Genomic DNA, 21,069 nt, shown 5'->3' with positions numbered 1-21,069 from the left:
TGCCACGGGGATGCAAGGAATATCTGATCACTTTGTGACGCCAGGGCACCGTTAGCCTATACAGGGTCCGAGGTTGCAGAAAGCTTCTCCTGGGCCAGACACAGGGAAAAAAGAAACACACCGATGTCGGATTACCGATAACTGTCTTTTACTGAGCAGGGTGCAGATGGTATTACACGCCTACAGTATGGTGCAGAGTGGAGAGGATGCAGTGTAATCCCTTTGGAGCCCTGTTGCCTTGCTGGGACTTATGTTGCTTTTCACTCAATAGATGAATACTGACTTTGTGGTGTCCCGGTAGCGTATTGCATACCGTACCTTGTATGGTGGTCCCCAAAGTCAGTGTTACTAGATTCAGGTAGTGTCCCCCAGGTGGGACAGCCCCTAGTCACCTCTCTTCTACTCTAATTCTATGATGTTTATATGTACATATTTAATAATTATGTGTATATTTACTATAATGTATAGTATGCTTACGTTGTTGGCGTCGCAGGACCTTCGGTCATTTGACTATGTTAATTCCTCTATGGTATGTTGGAGGACCTTTGGAGGTCCTTGGGTCCCATGTTACCCATAATGCTATGTAAAGGTGATTGACAGAAGTATTGGACCAATTACCTCTAGTCCAGCCCCTGCCCAAGCATTATAGAGGAGCCCTCACCCTGGCGTCACGAATAGCAAGGGTTAACCAGACACCCTGTAGTCCCCGCACAGCTACACCCCATATACCCTACTCCCCCAGGCTATCACATAGCTTTTTGGCATCACGAACAGGATACAGGTGTGTGCCTACAGCTGTTGCCACCAATCAAAGTGTACTCCTCCTATGTAAAATACTTTACCCATGTGTTACGGAGCACCATCTAAGTGCAGAGAGCACACGCGAAAAGTAAGGGGGAGGCGAAAATGTATTTGCTGCAGACATGTGTAAAGTGAGAAGTGAATGTATGCTAGGATCCTCTGGTCCGGTCAGCGATGCAAGAGTTAACCTGCTGCCGTAAAAGCGCGCAAAGAAAGCCCGTGCTGCGCCACGACCCGCCCCTGGGCGTGGCTACCAAGTAAATGTGTCGCAGCCAAAAGGGAATGTAAATTCACTGCTGTTGTTTCCGGGGGGAACGGAAGTCGGGGCTGCACCGATGACGTCCTTCTGGCCAGCGGCCATTTTGAGGAGAAGCCCATTGTAGAAGGAGCCATGCACAGCGACCTCTTCAGTCTGCACAAGGAAGAGTTGGAGAGGACAGGCATGGCAGAGAGCAGCGTTCCACGTGGCGTGAGCACCAAGATGGCGCCGGAGCAAAGGAAAGTTGCAGCGGTCGCAGCCCAACTATTCCATGAGCTTGCCAACCATCTGCAGCGGTTATCATTGGATGAAGAGGGGGCCTGCAATCTTCCCCCACTGCCTGATGATGACGACGACTGGCCGGATACACCTCCAGGGGAAATTGCTGGGACACCTGGAACATCTTCACCGGTGAGACTGTCCCCTCACCACCGGACATGGGGTTCGTGGGCTGAGATCCCGACGGAGGAGTCTTCTGTAAGTACACCATCAGAAGCTGCCTTCTCTTCCTCCACCAGCCCTGAACCAGAAATACCCCTGTCTGCTTTGCCGAGTGCAAGACCGTACTCGCCAAACTTGCCTAAATGGATCTTTGGGGATGAACCTGAATTGATCCAGTACATGCATGATGTTCTCCAACCCCTGCCTGGGAAGTCCCTTCCCCCGGTCCCTATGGCACAGAGGGAAAGGGCCCGCCAGGAGGCCGAAATAGCCGACTTGATGGAAAAGCTAAAGGCCCGACACAGAGAACTTTATGCCCCCAAGCATGTTCATCTGCCTCAGGAGGAGAGGATCCGCTACCAAGAGAACACCAAAGAAATGGGGGCACTCTTCATCCGCATGTGGGATCATCCCCGAGAAGGGGAGAAGCCCTTGGAGCGTCGCAGAGCAACAGTGGCCAAGTTCGACAAGGTATGAGGTCACGATACCCTCATTGATTGCCACACCGGCTATACCATTCTCGTAAACTGGCGAGCTGTACAGAGGCCATACATCGAGAAAAAGTTCTATTCCCTGGAGGTGGGTGAGATAGTGGAATACACACCCGTCCAGGGCCTGCGAGGAGAGTGGGCAGCCGCAGTCACCAGGCCAGCAGCTCCAACCCAGCTTCCTTTCAAGTATTTTCCATCTACTGATTGAGAGGCGGACCCCTTCCAGCTGAGGCCGAAATGGCCTGCTCCTGATGCCTCCACCTACAAGTCTGAGGAGGAATTTCTACAGCAGCAGCCACTTCCTTCTTATTTCTGCCAAGTACCCAGGCCTACTCCTACCAAGGAGGTTTGGCCTCAACTACGGGTACCAACCACTGTACCTAGGCCTACTCCCGGCGCGGAGGTTTGGCCTGCCCACCAGGTACCAACGAAAGTGCTGCGGCCCACTCCTGACGTGGAGGTGGGGCTGAATCAACCAGCACCAACCATTTGTCTTAACCCTACAGTGTCACACTCTACCCTAACCAATGTGGTGTGGGAAAGTCACATCAATTCTTTGCCTGTTTGTGATCCTGAGAGGGGTAGAGGATCTAGAAGAGGAGCAGGACGACATCGCAAGAGTTTCGTCAAAAATATGACACTTATCTTTTCTTCAAGTTTTGTCTTCACAGACTTTTCTGCATCGTTTAAGTAGTCTGCCTAGCAGGACTATGCTAAGACTGTGACAGTTGAAACCGTAACCATCAAGCTTTTGTGTCTGGTCCTTAGACCAAGAGACTCCTAACGGTAGGAGATTTGTAAGTGTGTGCCTGGCTAAACAGCGCTAGCCATGATCTGTGGACACTTAGTGCAGGTGGACTGCTGATCCTTGCACACCTGTTTATGTGTAAATACCTCGGACTCTTAGTGCAGGTGGACTGCTGATCCTTGCACGTCTGTTTACGTGTAAATATCTCAACAATAACATAATGTTCTTTGCTCAAATTGCACTTATCAGGTGAATGCACCTGAACCCTGTTGGAGTGTCTAATAAATGTTTATGCGAATGTAACTAAATGTAAATAGTTATTGTACACGAAAAATTTTTGCTTTATGCACATGTACACCAAAAGTACAAAATATGTAAATAATAGGTGTTGTAGTAGTTGCTAGCAGGTGACTCTCTCAGCTCCTCTGAGAGTAACATTTCTGTCACCCATCACTAAAACCATCTCAAAGGTCTACACAGGGAAAACTACCCTTAAGGTACCAAGACTGACCTTTCACATATTACTGTACATATAGTACATCAAACTAATCACTTAAGTGTACTTACCTCACTTAAACTTAGTACACCAAACAACAAAAATATCTCACACTAAAGTAAATGCTTTAGGAATTGTAGCCTATGTTTTTTTTCCAATTCCTGCCACTGTTATGTACACTGACTGTTCTCTTCTTTCTCTTACGTGTGCGAGATGCCCTGCCCGGCCAGTAGGTGCTCTTGCGAGTTAAACATAATACACGTAATCAAAAGGTAACGTAGGTAAGGTTTATCTGTTGTGTTCTAGGGATAAGAGCGTGTAGCCAATGGACCCTAGTAGCCAGTTTATTGGTAGAAAGCCTCAGGCAAGCCAGTAAAACCCTCAGTGTACTACACAGGTAACTAATGTGGCACAAATGTCTAGTGAGATTCAAGAATGCTTAGTGAGATTCAGAAATGTTAAGTAGGATGTATCGCATGTAAATAATATCATCCTGTTACTAAATTCATGAACCAAGTAATTCTGTTCGTGAGTTTACCCATGCTCATGTATGTATCTCATAAAAAAAAAAAAAAAAAAAGGTTAAATAGCTTTGCAGTATTATACAGCCTGATTTAGGGACAATCAAAAAGTTATGCTCATTGCTTATAAACCAACCTGCACTTCGTCCCTCTGTCTTATGGGACAGACGTCGAGGCCGACTTATTTTAAGTAAGGGGGTTTGTGGTGTCCCGGTACCGTATTGCATACCGTACCTTGTATGGTGGTCCCCAAAGTCAGAGTTACTACGTTCAGGTAGTGTCCCCCAGGTGGCAAAGCCCCTAGTCGCCTCTCTTCTACTCTAATTCTGTGATGTTTATATGTACATATTTAATAATAATGTGTATATTTACAATAATGTATAGTATGCTTACCTTGTTGGCGTCGCAGGACCATCGGTCATGTGACTATGTTAATTCCTCTATGGTATGTTGGAGGACCTTTGGAGGTCCTTGGGTCACATGTTTACCCATAACCCTTTGTAAAGGTGATTGACAGAAGTATTGGACCAATTAGCTCTAGTCCAGCCCCTGCTCATATAAGGGAGCTGTAGCCAATAATCGCTCTCTTGGGTTGCTGCTCTAGTGGATGCCGGACTAGCAAGATGGATCTGCGCAACTTTCAAAGACAAGCTAGGCCAGAAAACCTGCCGGCCTCAGCTAAACTAAACCGTGAGTCCTAAACTAAATCCCAGCTAAAGCTAGCGTGACTACTGGACCAAAAATAAATCCCCTAAATCCAGTGGAACAGCACATATCAGTCTACGGACTCTAAAACGCTTAAGGTCCCAACCTTTGTCAATCCCTGAGAGACTTTGCATGTATAGAGACTGTTCCTGTTGTGAAGCTTACATAAAATCTTCAGTAAAAGTTCCAACTGTTTTCAGTAAACTCTCCGGTTGTGGACATTCAATTATTCTATACCTCCCTTTCGCTCTTGGGAAGGGTGGTGGTAGGACAAGCATTACAGAGGAGCCCTCACCCTGGCATCACAAATAGCAAGGGTTAACCAGACACCCTTTAGTCACCGCACAGCTACACCCCATATACCCTACTCCCCCCAGGCTATCACAACTTGATATGAGAATGAAGATTTTTTCCAGGTCGCTAGCGTTCTGATATGGTCCTGTGACTTGCTCAGTCAGGGCTTAAATTTCCACTGTCTGGGGGATCCCTTATAGAATGACTGGATAAGAATTGAGAAGAGATTTGTTCTGGACTTCCCTCAGAGCTTCTCCACATACAACTCACTCCTTTACCACCCTTGTGCTGAGCTTAGACTGGAATGAACTGGGGCAACTCCTTCCCCACTACTCTATATAGATAGCAATTTAGGGGTTCCCATTGGGCAGCTTGCACTGCTACTTTATCTTAAAGGTATAACGCATATAAATAACATACAACACAGTACTTACGGAAAATATAATAAACATTTGATAAAGTGCTTGAACATAATAACTATAGCAACCAGTCCTTTAGGGGGCACCTGTGCCGCAGGTCTGCCCGAGGAAGTCTGCATCCCACAGAACAGCCTTTGGTGCTGGGACACCACATCATGATATTACTGATGGACACAGAAAGATTATTCACCTTTTGTGAGCATTCCTGCCATTGTATGTACCCATACGCGGGGTCCTCATAGTTGCCATGGCAGCCGGAGGCCAAGTACTGAGGCCTGTGAGGCCTGTGAAGTCAGTGACATACTGACAGTGTATAGCAGTGTTTCCCAACCAGGGTACCTCCAGATGTTGCAAAACTACAACTCAGAGCATGCCTGGACAGCCTTTAGCTGTCCAGGCATGCTGGGAGTTGTAGTTTTGCAACACCTGAAGGCACCCTGGTTGGGAAACTCTGGTGTATAGTGTACAGCAGTACAGGAGGAGGAGGAGGTAAATCAAGGTTTGTTTTCATGCTTTACTGCCTTGGCAGGATGAAAAGTGTAATGCCGGAGTACCCATTTAAGCTTCCATTGATAGCATAGATAGAGACAGGCATAAGCCTGTGGGTAGGGCCTTCTCCCTCTCTACATCCATGTTCACACGGTCAAAAATGTGCAGAATGTCCTCCCGGAAAACATGGGTGGATATTCCACACATATGAATGTTCCGGCAGGTGCTAGGACCTCTATTCTTTCTGTGGAGTCTGGAATTGAGTTTTTCTGCTGTTTCTTCTGCGGAAATTCTGCCATGTGCACAGTGTAGCAGAATCCCATTAAAATCAATGAAAAATGTTCTGCGGAATTCCGCTTGAAAAATCCATGTGATTATGTGGTGGCCCAGTACAGAAGGGGCCCTTCTGTACCCCTGCCAATCCTATCGGGCAGACTCAATCGATGTCCCCTGGCCCCACACTCCTCAGAACTCTCTCTACCATATTAAAGGCCATCTGCGGCTGAAAACAACTTATCTCGTGCAGGAGGTGTGCCGGCCACAGCATGACATTGCAGCGACACGCCTCCTCCATGTAGTTCTGTGGGAGAGGCGGGGAGGCAGCGTTCGCGTCTCCCCCCCCCACTCCCATAGAACTGTATGGGGATGGGGCGTACCGTTGACCTAGAGAGGTCGACGCTAAGCGCATTAGCGCTCTCAATGAGCGCTAATGCAGGGGCCTGTTCAGGAGATCACGGGGGAGTCCCAGCGGTCTGACCCCCCCCCCTGCGATCAAACACTGTGCGGTGGTGTGCGGTGCGGGGGTAGGGGGGATGGTTGGGGGGCAGCGGCGGTGGTTGGGAGGACCCCCGGACAGGCAGGGGGAGAGAAGCGGGCGGCGGCGGTGGTCGCTGATTCAGCCAAAGCCGCTGCAGTTCATTGATTTAAAGAACCCGCTTTAAATCAATGGTCTGCAGTGGCTTCTTGGGGGGGGGGGGGGGGGTGGAGAAATAGCCGATAACTTATACCGGAATATCGGCCACAGATTATCGGTATCGGCCCTAAAAAAAACATATCGGTCTATCCCTATTTATTGCCCCCGTGTCTAGCCCAGGATCTAGCGGTATACCTTCGGGTGGTATCGACGATAAACCACACCCTGGCGTCACGAATACAAGGGGTTAATGCCATCTGCCCCTAGGGTAACAACATCTGCAAAGGACTATGTTACCAAGGGGAGGTATGCAAGGTGAACCAGGTGGCTTGTTGGTGACCAATTGGATCTCTCTAAACTGCCCCCCTTATATATTGAGGTCAGGGTTCGGCTCGCTCTCTTTAATGCATGCTGGGGTACAGTGAAGTGAAGAGCTGAGAAGTTTGTCCGTGTGATCCAGAAGGAGGCCTGAGGCCTAGTCCTTCAACCACCGGCTCAGTGCCGTGAATGATCATGGTTATTCGCAATATTGAACAGGTTAAGGCTGGGTTCACACCACGTTTTTCAAATATGGTTACCGTATACGGTTTTCCGCTAAAAAACTTATGGCAAAAACCGTATGCAACCGTATACAACCGTATGACTCCAAATTAAAACGTATACGGTTTTTCCCCTTACGGTTCTATCCGTTTGCCTCAGTTTTTGCCAACGGTTTTGCTATTTTGTTGGAATTAGTTTTCCAGCAATTTAATAAAGTTACTACTGTTCTATTGAAATTCCAATCTGCGCATGTGTCAACTCCAAAAACGGATTAGCAAAACCGTGTGCAACCGTATTCTGAAATTGTGTGTACGGTTCTCATAGACAACAATGTTAAAAGAACCGCATACGGTTCGCATCCGGTTTTCCAACCGGAGGCAAAAACGTGGTCGACAGCGTTTTTGCCTACGGTTGAAAAATCGTCAAAACCGTATCCGAGGCAAAACGGATGCAACCGTACACAACATTTGGAATACGGTTTACAATGCATTCTCTATGCATACGGTTTCGGATACGGTCGTATACGTTTTTTTGCGGAAAACCGTATGCGGTTACCGTATTTGAAAAACGTGGTGTGAACCCAGCCTAACTCCTGGGATTGTAGTTCTCTCCAATGCCTCTAGTTGCAGCAGGAATGTGACTCCCACCATTCTCCCACTACTTCCACAATGGCAATGCATTTGCGATCACCGTCAAGTACAGTGGTCCCTCAACATACGATGGTAATTCGTTCCAAACGAGCCATCATTTGTTGAATCCATCGTATGTTGAGGGATCCGTGCAATGTAAAGTATAGGAAGCTGTACTCACCTGTCCCCGCCGCTCGCGATGGTGTCCCCGCCGCTCCCGATGGTGACCCCGGGCCTCCGCTGGGCTCTCCGCTGTCTTCTCCGGTCCTCTTCTGTCTTCTCCGGTCCTCTTCTGTCTTCTCCGGTCCTCTTCTGTCTTCTCCGGTCCTCTTCTGTCTTCTCCGGTCCTCTTCTGTCTTCTCCGGTCCTCTTCTGTCTTCCGCAAGGCCTTACTGGGCCTGCGTAGCGACGTCATTACGCCGCTGCGTACGCCATTCCTATTGGATGGCGTGCGCAGCAGCGTATTGACGTCATCGGAGAGGGCCGAGAAGACGCCGCACCACACGGGGAACATTAAGCTGCTATCCGGCAGCAGCTTAAGCATTTGGCGCTGCCGGATAGCACTTAATGCGATGGCCCCGACATAAAAAAGCATCGTATGTCGATTTCATCATATGTCGGGGCCATCGTAGGTCGGGGGGTCGCTGTAATAGTACGTCAATAGTACGACATTCACGGCCCAAGGCCCCTGATGATATTACGTGAGCGTTAAGGGATTATACAGTATCAGAGTCATTAACATGTAAGTGATATAAGAAAAATACTTTAAATGAGGACATAGTGTAAAAAACAACAAGGCCGCAAAAATAAATACTGGCAGCACTACAGAAAACAATGATGTTCCTGAAGGACGTTAGAAAAAAAAATACACGTTGCAAAGAACCAAGGACACTATTTTATTCTCATGCAGCATTCATTTACACTTTTTGCTGAATCTTTGTTTCTAAGATGGTGTTTTCCACCCAGGGTGCCTCCAGCTGTTGCAAAACTACAACTCCCAGCATGTCCGGACAGCCAACGGCTGTCCGGGCATGCTTGGAGTTGTAGTTTTGCAACAGCTGGAGGCACCCTGATTGGGAAAAACTATCCTATGAGAACTACTATTAGGCTATGGTCAGACGACGGAATTTCCATGCAGAATTCCGCTTTCCTATTCACACAGTTGAATTCCGTCGGAATTCCGTAAATCTGTAGCAATATCTGCAATTCCACACAAATTTTGCAATTGCGGAATTCAGACGGAATTCCACCGGAATTGCGGCAAAATTTTGGCGGAATTCTGTGCCCTCAAAACACTGAATTGTGCAAAAAGTCCCGTTGACTTTAATGGGATTACACTGCGTAATTCCACAAAATTAAAGACAGGTCTTTAAATTTTGCGCAATGCAGACTTTGCGCTGCGTGAGTGGTACAGCGCAATCCCATTAAAGTTAATTGGCAGTAAATTTCGTCAGAATTTCCGGCAAAATTATTTTGCCGAATAACGCAAGGAAATTCCGCTGTCTAAACATAGCCTTAGGGGGCCTGTTCACACTACGGAAATTCCACTTACAGCAGCTTCCTCCAGAATGGCTGCCACAGACCGTAAGTGCCATTCCATTCACTACCGCACAGCGCCAGGACTTCTCTGGCAGAGGGTTCCACCTTTTGGCATTGGTATTCCGCATTGGAAGCTATGGAACTTCTGTAGTGGAAGCAGAGCAGAAGATTCCCATTGATATCAATGGGAGCCTGCTGCAAGTGGAATCTGCGCAGAACTTCCTTGTGGAAATTCCGTAGTGTGAATATGTGGTGTCCCAGCACCAAAGGCTGTCCCCCCGAGCTACGGATCTCCTTGGGCAGACCTGCTGCACGAGTGTAGGGCCCACTGTAAAACTGTCTGTTATGTATAAAATGTTCAAGCACTTAATAATATCTACTGTATTCACTTTGTGTTATACAATTTATGTACTATGCCTTTAAGAGCAAGAAGAGCAGTGTAAACCAGGTGACCCTTTCTGTCCAATGGGAACCTCTAAATAGGTCAGTATATAGTTTAAGGGGGGGGTTGCCCCGGGGGGGGGGGGGGGGGTTGCCCCAGTTCAGTGCTAGCCAATGGTGGGTGCTGAGATCAAGTGTAGAAAGAAGGTGAAGTTTTGTGTGGAGAAATTAAGAGGGAAGCCGAAGAAAATATATTTTAATGTCAGCCGCGCCATTCTGTAGGTGTTCCCCCGTACAGCATTGAGTCAAGCTCTGGCGGTGATAGTACTTGGACCTTGTCAGAACCCTAGTCTGCATGGGAAATCTACAGTCTCTTATATCAAGTCAGTATTATTCAAGTGGGTGAAAAGCACCATAAATCCCAGCAAGGCAACAGGGCTCCCAAAGAGTTAAACTGCATCCCTTTTACTCTGCTCCGTACGGTGTGTAATACCATCTGCACCTGCTCAGTAAAAGACAGTTATCCGTAACCCGACATCGGTGTGTTTCTTTACTCCTTGTGTCCGGCCCAGGAGAAGCTGTATCCACCTCGGACCGTGTATAGGCTAACGGTGCCCTGGCGTCACGAAGTGATAAGATTTCCTTGCATCCCGGAGTCACCACAAACAGGCCCTTTATGGCATGAGAATAGAGCTGACCTGCAATACCATACGCAGACCATGGACAAAAGTGGAGCTGTATCCTCTAATTTGACATTTTAGACAATTTTACACATGGGGGTGCGTATCTATAGCCAAAAGACACAGAGTAGTCATTTTATTTCAAGTGTTAAGTGTTTCTTACTTCCCTGTAATGCGTGGCGTGCCAGGGATGCACAAAAAGTATATCCTTGTTTGCCAACAACCATGCCAAGTGATCATATCTCTGAATGCCAAGTACTTCCTCCTAGGCCTGGCATGTCAAATAGGAGCTTTTTAGCAGAGTAAGATGCCATTGTTTACTGCTATTCCACAGCTAAAACCTACATAATGGTGGAGTCATTTCATGTTGTCTTCTCCACAACTTACAGACCTGGCTTCAGAATAATGTTGGTTGTCGCTGGAAAACATATCCGCTTTCTTCCAAAAACGGCACCACACCTGTCCTCAGGTTATTACAGTTGGCTCAATTCACGTCAATGGAACTGAGCTGCAATACCACACACGACCTGAGGACAAGAGTGGCGCTGTTTGTAGAAGAAAGCAGCTATGTGTTTCTGACCCTGCAGAAGGACCTTTTTACGAAGAGCGATTGTCGGCTGTAGAAGGCTCAGTGGTTGTCGGCCGTGTAAATTGTGAGGGCTTTTAAAGGGGTACTCCCGTGGAAAACTTTTTTTTTTAAATCAACTGGTGCCAGAAAGTTAAACAGATTTGTAAATTACTTCTATTAAAAAATCTTAATCCTTTCAGTACATTTTAGAGGCTATATACTACAGAGGAAATGCTTTTCTTTTCTGATTTCTCTGATGTCATGACCACAGTGCTCTCTGCTGACCTCTGCTGTCCATTTTAGGAACTGTCCAGAGTAGGAGAAAATCCCCATAGCAAACATATGCTGCTCTGGACAGTTCCTAAAATGGACAGCAGAGGTCAGCAGAGAGCACTGTGGTCACGACATCCGAGAAATCAAAAAAGAAAATAATTTCCTCTGTAGTATACAGCCCCTGAAAAGTAATGGAAGGATTAAGATTTTTTAATAGAAGTAATTTACAAATCTGTTAAACTTTCTGGCCCCAGGTGATTTAAAAAAAAAAAGTTTTCCACGGGAGTACCCCTTTAAATCACTGCCTGTCTGCAGAACATTTCGCCATGTAAACAGGGGATGTGCTGCTGACAATAATGGAACAGAACGGCCACACACATGATCTTCCATGTGGCATGTGGTGTTCCATCCAGCGCTAGGACCACTCTCTATATCGCCGTCTCTATAGATGGCAATGCATTTCCGAAAAATCTACTGCGGAAATTCTGCCGTGTGCTCGGTGCAGCAGAATCCCAAACTATGGGACTCTGCTGCAACAGAATTTCAGAGCGCAATTTTTCCATTGTATTCCGCTTGGAAATTCGTTCATGTGAACATAGAAATTTATTATTTATTTATTTATAAAATGTTCATATCCATACAGCAAAGGCAACTAATGAGAGAAGGGTTCCAATGAAACAATATTTTTTTGTCAAACTTTTGGGAATTGGGACAAAATTTAGCTGACCAACGTCCATTCCAAAAAAAATGTCTAGCAGGGTCTGCTTCTCTGTCTCCAGGTTTAAAGGGGTACTCCGCTGCTCAGCGTTTGGAACAAACTGTTCCGAACGCTGGAGTCGGCAGTTTGTGACGTCATAGCCCCGCCCCCTCATGATGTCACGCCCCGCCCCCTCAATGCAAGTCTATGGGAGGGGGCGTGACAGCGTCACGCCCTCTCCCATAGACTTGTATTGAGGGGGCAGGGCGTGATGTCATGAGGGTGTGTGGCTATGACATCACGAGCTCCCGGGCGCCGGCTGCAGCGTTCGGAACAGTTTGTTCCAAACGCTGAGCAGCGGAGTACCTCTTTAAAGCCTCCATCTCCATAATAAAAATCCAAACACATAATTCTAGTTTGAAACTTCAGAAATTTGTTTCAGGTGGATTCACTACAAACCGCTGTCAAATTCGATTTGGATTTGACAGTTGATTTGGATTAGTACAATAGCAGGGACTCCTATTAAAAGACAAGAGTCCTTGCTGCTTTATACTGATTGGCAAGCCATACATTGTATAGGGATGGGAGACAATTCCGCCGCTGAAACTGTTCCACGCAAAGAAACAACATGTTCGTTCTTTGCGCGGAAGTCCTGGAGCACTGCATGGCCGTCAATGGTGACGCCGCAGAGCCGCGCGTTCCTACCGCCAGACAGAATCTCTGCTCGCGGGATTCAGCGAGTGGAGATTCCGCAGTGTGAACGAACCCTTACAAATAGGGAACGCTCATAAGGGGTGAGCAAGGACTGGGTGAACAAGCAAGCGATGGGATATCTAAGTACCCGAGTAGTCAGTGACTAGCGATGAGCGAGTCTATAGAAATCTGTTTTGGGTCTAATTCTTTTAAATGAGTTCATCGCAACAAATATATTATACATTTACCAGCAAAACCTCTGATCTACTAGTACAGCCTGCCTGTGGCCAGCTGCAACAGAAGATCTGACATGTCAGCCACACAGGCCTCCAGCTGCCATGGTAACCGAACGGTTCCTTGAAATTGCGTTGCGAGGATGCCGACTGGCGATCTGACAGGATGTGTGATCTCTGATGGGGAGTGTCAGTTGCTGAAATTAATTTCTGACCATCACCACCTGCTCCTGCAACACATGTCCGATCCCATCCGCTCCCGTAATGTGTCCAATCCTGCCCGCTCCTGTAATGTGTCCAATCCCGCCCACGCCCGAAATGCGTGACCAATCCCGCCCACGCCCGAAATACGTGACCAATCCCGCCCACGTGCGAAATGCGTGACCAATCCTGCCTGTGCCTGAAATGCGTGACCAACCCCGCCAGCTCCCGCAACGTGTGTCCAATCCTGCAACGTTTTATAATGCCACCCGCTCCAACGTGTGTGTCCAATCCCGCCCATGCCCGAAATGCGTGACCAATCCCACCCATGCCTGAAATGCGTGACTAATCCCGCCCATGCCCGAAATGCGTGACCATTCCCCCCCAAGCCCGAAATGCGTGACCAACCCCGCCAGATCCTGCAACGTGTGTCCAATCCTGCCCACTCCTGCAAAGTATTATAATCCCACCCGCTCCAACGTGTGTCCAATCCTGCCCGCTCCTGTAATGTGTCCAATCCCGCCCACACCCGAAATGTGTGTCCAATCCCGCCCACACCCGAAATGCGTGACCAATCCCGCCAGCTCCCGCAACGTTTTATAATCCCATCCGCTCCAACGTGTGTCCAATCCCGCAATGTCTCCAATCTCGCCAGCTCCCATAAAGTAGTGTTACCAACCAGAGTACCTCCAGCTGTTGCAAAACTACAACTCCCAGCATGCCCGGACAGCCTTCGGCTGGGGGCACTCTGTTGGAAGCACTGCTATAAGAGTGCCTCCCATTATATAATGATGGTAAGGTGACCTCTGGGACCCCAGTGATCCTGACAAGGAGGGGCACACATCTCTGAATCAGCACTGCTCTTTGGTTTCCCCAGCAGGGGGCGCTCCCTCTTCCAGTGACTGGACACATTATTCCGCAGCGCTGAGGAGAATGCGGTACCGCAGCCTCTTCATGTATGATCGCGACATCTGTACAGACGCCTGAGATCAGCCGATCCTCCAGCACAGAGCACAATGGTCACCGCACACACGTCACTCCCCTCCGACGTCCTGCCCCGCCCATGGACCGCAAAGCCCCGCCTCCGGCCCTTGCCCAGTGACGTCACCGTGCTTGCGGCCTCCATCTTGAAGCCGCGGCCTCAGAGTCCGGTCCTCCCGCCCCGGGCAGCGGCCTCCCCCGGTATCCGCCTCCATCCGGAGCCCGGGACCTGCAGTGGCCAGGGGGCAGCATGGCGGGTGAGAGGGGAGCGGGTTCCGGAGGGAATGGTGGGGGATGATTTGTATGGAGGGGTGCGGGGCACGCCGGATACTGGGACAGACATCTGCGGGATGTGGAGCCGGCACCGCCGCCGCCTCCTGCTGTGTGTATGGGGAGAGCGGTATACAGGAGGAGGCTGTGTATAGAGTATATATGTGTATACAGGGGGAGGCTGTGTATAGAGGTATAGGTTATATATATATGTATACAGGGGGAGGCTGTGTATAGAGGTATAGGGTATATATATGTATACAGGGGGGGCTGTGTATAGAGGTATAGGGTATATATATGTATACAGGGGGAGGCTGTGTATAGGGTATATATATGTATACAGGGGGAGGCTGTGTATAGAGGTATAGGTTATATATATGTATACAGAGGGAGGCTGTGTATAGAGGTATAGGGTATATATATGTATACAGGGGGGGCTGTGTATAGAGGTATAGGGTATATATATGTATACAGGGGGGGCTGTGTATAGAGGTATAGGGTATATATATGTATACAGGGGGAGGCTGTGTATAGGGTATATATATATGTATACAGGGGGAGGCTGTGTATAGAGGTATAGGTTATATGTATACAGGGGGAGGCTGTGTATAGAGGTATAGGTTATATGTATACAGGGGGAGGCTGTGTATAGAGGTATAGGGTATATATGTGTATACAGGGGGAGGCTGTGTATAGAGGTATAGGGTATATATGTGTATACAGGGGGAGGCTGTGTATAGAGGTATAGGTTATATATATGTATACAGGGGGAGGCTGTGTATAGAGGTATAGGGTATATATGTGTATACAGGGGGAGGCTGTGTATAGAGGTATAGGGTATATATATGTATACAGGGGGAGGCTGTGTATAGAGGTATAGGGTATATATGTGTATACAGGGGGAGGCTGTGTATAGAGGTATAGGGTATATATGTGTATACAGGGGGAGGCTGTGTATAGAGGTATAGGGTATATATGTGTATACAGGGGGAGGCTGTGTATAGAGGTATAGGTTATATATATGTATACAGGGGGAGGCTGTGTATAGAGGTATAGGTTATATATATGTATACAGGGGGAGGCTGTGTATAGAGGTATAGGGTATATATGTGTATACAGGGGGAGGCTGTGTATAGAGGTATAGGGTATATATATATGTATACAGGGGGAGGCTGTGTATAGAGGTATAGGGTATATATGTGTATACAGGGGGAGGCTGTGTATAGAGGTATAGGGTATATATGTGTATACAGGGGGAGGCTGTGTATAGAGGTATAGGGTGTATATATGTATACAGGGGGAGGCTGTGTATAGAGGTATAGGGTATATATATGTATACAGGGGGGAGGCTGTGTATAGAGGTATAGGGTATATATATGTATACAGGGGGAGGCTGTGTATAGAGTATATATGTGTATACAGGGGGAGGCTGTGTATAGAGGTATAGGGTGTATATATGTATACAGGGGGAGGCTGTGTATAGAGGTATAGGGTATATATATGTATACAGGGGGGAGGCTGTGTATAGAGGTATAGGTTATATATATGTATACAGGGGGAGGCTGTGTATAGAGGTATAGGGTATATATATGTATACAGGGGGAGGCTGTGTATAGAGGTATAGGGTATATATATGTATACAGGGGGAGGCTGTGTATAGAGGTATAGGGTATATATATGTATACAGGGGGAGGCTGTGTATAGAGGTATAGGCTATATATATGTATACAGGGGGAGGCTGTGTATAGAGGTATAGGGTATATATATGTATACAGGGGGAGGCTGTGTATAGAGGTATAGGGTATATATATGTATACAGGGGGAGGCTGTGTATAGAGTATATATATGTATACAGGGGGAGGCTGTGTATAGAGGTATAGGGTATATGTATACAGGGGGAGGCTGTGTATAGAGGTATAGGGTATATATGTGTATACAGGGGGAGGCTGTGTATAGAGGTATAGGGTATATATATGTATACAGGGGGAGGCTGTGTATAGAGGTATAGGGTATATATATGTATACAGGGGGGAGGCTGTGTATAGAGGTATAGGGTATATATATGTATACAGGGGGGAGGCTGTGTATAGAGGTATAGGGTATATATATATGTATACAGGGGGAGGCTGTGTATAGAGGTATAGGGTATATATATATGTATACAGGGGGAGGCTGTGTATAGAGGTATAGGGTATATATGTGTATACAGGGGGAGGCTGTGTATAGAGGTATAGGGTATATATATGTATACAGGGGGAGGCTGTGTATAGAGGTATAGGGTATATATATGTATACAGGGGGGAGGCTGTGTATAGAGGTATAGGGTATATATATGTATACAGGGGGAGGCTGTGTATAGAGTATATATGTGTATACAGGGGGAGGCTGTGTATAGAGGTATAGGGTGTATATATGTATACAGGGGGAGGCTGTGTATAGAGGTATAGGGTATATATATGTATACAGGGGGGAGGCTGTGTATAGAGGTATAGGTTATATATATGTATACAGGGGGAGGCTGTGTATAGAGGTATAGGGTATATATATGTATACAGGGGGAGGCTGTGTATAGAGGTATAGGGTATATATATGTATACAGGGGGAGGCTGTGTATAGAGGTATAGGGTATATATATGTATACAGGGGGAGGCTGTGTATAGAGGTATAGGCTATATATATGTATACAGGGGGAGGCTGTGTATAGAGGTATAGGCTATATATATGTATACAGGGGGAGGCTGTGTATAGAGGTATAGGGTATATATATGTATACAGGGGGAGGCTGTGTATAGAGTATATATATGTATACAGGGGGAGGCTGTGTATAGAGGTATAGGGTATATGTATACAGGGGGAGGCTGTGTATAGAGGTATAGGGTATGTATATGTATACAGGGGGAGGCTGTGTATAGAGGTATAGGGTATATATATGTATACAGGGGGAGGCTGTGTATAGAGGTATAGGGTATATATATGTATACAGGGGGAGGCTGTGTATAGAGGTATAGGGTATATATATGTATACAGGGGGAGGCTGTGTATAGAGGTATAGGGTATATATGTATACAGGGGGAGGCTGTGTATAGAGGTATAGGGTATATATATGTATACAGGGGGAGGCTGTGTATAGAGGTATAGGGTATATATATGTATACAGGGGGAGGCTGTGTATAGAGGTATAGGGTATGTATATGTATACAGGGGGAGGCTGTGTATAGAGGTATAGGGTATATATATGTATACAGGGGGAGGCTGTGTATAGAGGTATAGGGTATATATATGTATACAGGGGGGAGGCTGTGTATAGAGGTATAGGGTATATATATGTATACAGGGGGGAGGCTGTGTATAGAGGTATAGGGTATATATGTGTATACAGGGGGAGGCTGTGTATAGATGTATAGGGTATATATATGTATACAGGGGGAGGCTGTGTATAGAGGTATAGGGTATATATATGTATACAGGGGGAGGCTGTGTATAGAGGTATAGGGTATATATATGTATACAGGGGGGAGGCTGTGTATAGAGGTATAGGGTATATATATGTATACAGGGGGAGGCTGTGTATAGAGGTATAGGGTATATATATGTATACAGGGGGAGGCTGTGTATAGAGGTATAGGGTATATATATGTATACAGGGGGAGGCTGTGTATAGAGGTATAGGGTATATATATGTATACAGGGGGGAGGCTGTGTATAGAGGTATAGGGTATATATATGTATACAGGGGGGAGGCTGTGTATAGAGGTATAGGGTATGTATATGTATACAGGGGGAGGCTGTGTATAGAGGTATAGGGTATGTATATGTATACAGGGGGGAGGCTGTGTATAGAGGTATAGGGTATATATATGTATACAGGGGGAGGCTGTGTATAGAGGTATAGGGTATATATATGTATACAGGGGGAGGCTGTGTATAGAGGTATAGGGTATGTATATGTATACAGGGGGAGGCTGTGTATAGAGGTATAGGGTATGTATATGTATACAGGGGGAGGCTGTGTATAGAGGTATAGGGTATGTATATGTATACAGGGGGGAGGCTGTGTATAGAGGTATAGGGTATATATATGTATACAGGGGGAGGCTGTGTATAGAGGTATAGGGTATATATGTGTATACAGGGGGAGGCTGTGTATAGAGGTATAGGGTATATATATGTGTATACAGGGGGAGGCTGTGTATAGAGGTATAGGGTATATATATGTGTATACAGGGGGAGGCTGTGTATAGAGGTATAGGGTATATATATGTGTATACAGGGGGAGGCTGTGTATAGAGGTATAGGGTATATATATGTGTATACAGGGGGAGGCTGTGTATAGAGGTATAGGGTATATATATGTGTATACAGGGGGAGGCTGTGTATAGAGGTATAGGGTATATATATGTGTATACAGGGGGAGGCTGTGTATAGAGGTATAGGGTATATATATGTGTATACAGGGGGAGGCTGTGTATAGAGGTATAGGGTATATATATGTGTATACAGGGGGAGGCTGTGTATAGAGGTATAGGGTATATATATGTATACAGGGGGGAGGCTGTGTATAGAGGTATAGGGTATATATATGTATACAGGGGGGAGGCTGTGTATAGAGGTATAGGGTGTATATATGTATACAGGGGGAGGCTGTGTATAGAGGTATAGGGTATATATATGTGTATACAGGGGGGAGGCTGTGTATAGAGGTATAGGGTATATATATATGTATACAGGGGGAGGCTGTGTATAGAGGTATAGGGTATATATATATGTATACAGGGGGAGGCTGTGTATAGAGGTATAGGGTATATATATGTATACAGGGGGAGGCTGTGTATAGAGGTATAGGGTATATATATGTATACAGGGGGAGGCTGTGTATAGAGGTATAGGGTATATATATGTATACAGGAGGAGGCTGTGTATAGAGGTATAGGGTATATATATGTATACAGGGGGAGGCTGTGTATAGAGGTATAGCGTATATATGTGTATACAGGGGGAGGCTGTGTATAGAGGTATAGGGTGTATATATATGTATACAGGAGGAGGCTGTGTATAGAGGTATAGGGTATATATATGTGTATACAGGGGGGGCTGTGTATAGAGGTATAGGTTATATATATATATGTATACAGGGGGAGGCTGTGTATAGAGGTATAGGTTATATATATGTATACAGGGGGAGGCTGTGTATAGAGGTATAGGTTATATATATGTATACAGGGGGAGGCTGTGTATAGAGGTATAGGGTATATATATGTATACAGGGGGAGGCTGTGTATAGAGGTATAGGTTATATATATGTATACAGGGGGAGGCTGTGTATAGAGGTATAGGGTATATATATGTGTATACAGGGGGAGGCTGTGTATAGAGGTATAGGGTATGTATATGTATACAGGGGGGGGGCTGTGTATAGAGGTATAGGGTATGTATATGTATACAGGGGGGGGGCTGTGTATAGAGGTATAGGGTATATATATGTATACAGGGGGGGCTGTGTATAGAGGTATAGGGTATATATATGTATACAGGGGGAGGCTGTGTATAGAGGTATAGGGTATATATATGTATACAGGGGGAGGCTGTGTATAGAGGTATAGGGTATATATATGTATACAGGGGGAGGCTGTGTATAGAGGTATAGGGTATATATATGTATACAGGGGGAGGCTGTGTATAGAGGTATAGGGTATATATATGTATACAGGGGGGAGGCTGTGTATAGAGGTATAGGGTATATATATGTGTATACAGGGGGGGCTGTGTATAGAGGTATAGGGTATATATATATGTATACAGGGGGAGGCTGTGTATAGAGGTATAGGTTATATATATGTATACAGGGGGAGGCTGTGTATAGAGGTATAGGGTATATATATGTATACAGGGGGAGGCTGTGTATAGAGGTATAGGTTATATATATATATGTGTATACAGGGGGGAGGCTGTGTATAGAGGTATAGGGTATATATATGTATACAGGGGGAGGCTGTGTATAGAGGTATAGGGTATATATATGTATACAGGGGGGGCTGTGTATAGAGGTATAGGGTATATATATATGTATACAGGGGGAGGCTGTGTATAGAGGTATAGGGTATATATATGTATATAGGGTCAAAGGCTGTGTATAGAGGTATAGGGTATATATATGTATATAGGGTCAAAGGCTGTGTATAGAGGTATAGGTTATATATGCATAAGGCTGCTCGGCTGTATATAGGGGTAAAGGCTGTGTATGTATATAGGGCTATAAGCCAATGTATATAGATGCAGTTCAGCTGTATATAGGGGTGTAGGCTGTATATATATATATATATATATAGGGTTATAGGCCAATATATATTGAGGCTGTATATAGGGGTATAGGCTATGTATATAGGCCAATGTATAGAGGTGTAGGCTGTGTATAGAGGTATAGGTTTTATATATATATATATATATATATATATATATATATATATATATATATATATATATATATATAGAGGCTGTATATAGGGGTATAGGCTGTGTATATAGGCCAATGTATAGGGGTGTAGGCTGTAAATGTATATAGGGGTGTAGGCTGTAAATGTATACAGGGCTATAGGCCAATGTATCTAGGGGCTGCTCAGCTGTATATAGGGGTGTAGGCTGTATGTATAGAGGCTGTATATAGGGGTGTAGGCTGTATGTATATAGGCCAATGTATAGGGGTGTAGACTGTGTATGTATATAGGGGTAATGGCTGTGTATGTATATAGGGCTATAGGCCAATGTATCTAGGGGCTGCTCAGCTGTATATAGGGGTGTAGGCTGTATATG

At 46.0% G+C, this 21,069-nt stretch overlaps 2 protein-coding genes across 2 annotated transcripts in view; one reads left to right on the top strand and one right to left on the bottom strand.

The window, feature by feature from the left end:
* The window catches only part of EBF2 (EBF transcription factor 2), a 253,479-nt gene extending 248,059 nt beyond the window's left edge, over positions 1-5,420 (bottom strand). The window contains exon 1 of the mRNA XM_056571139.1: positions 5,366-5,420. The gene's annotated coding sequence lies outside the window, so the exon portion shown is untranslated. The remainder of the gene's footprint in view (positions 1-5,365) is intronic.
* An 8,443-nt stretch (positions 5,421-13,863) lies between these two features.
* Positions 13,864-21,069, top strand: part of PPP2R2A (protein phosphatase 2 regulatory subunit Balpha) — a 48,462-nt gene continuing 41,256 nt past the window's right edge. Inside the window, exon 1 of the mRNA XM_056571136.1 lies at positions 13,864-14,249. Within this exon, the coding sequence (XP_056427111.1) occupies positions 14,243-14,249 (7 nt within the window). The 5' untranslated portion in view covers positions 13,864-14,242. The remainder of the gene's footprint in view (positions 14,250-21,069) is intronic.

This window comes from Hyla sarda, chromosome 4, assembly GCF_029499605.1.
Source record: "Hyla sarda isolate aHylSar1 chromosome 4, aHylSar1.hap1, whole genome shotgun sequence".
NCBI classification, from domain to species: Eukaryota; Metazoa; Chordata; class Amphibia; order Anura; family Hylidae; genus Hyla; species Hyla sarda.
The sequence above is the reverse complement of the archived record's forward strand: the minus strand, read 5'-3'. Positions and strand labels throughout refer to the sequence as shown.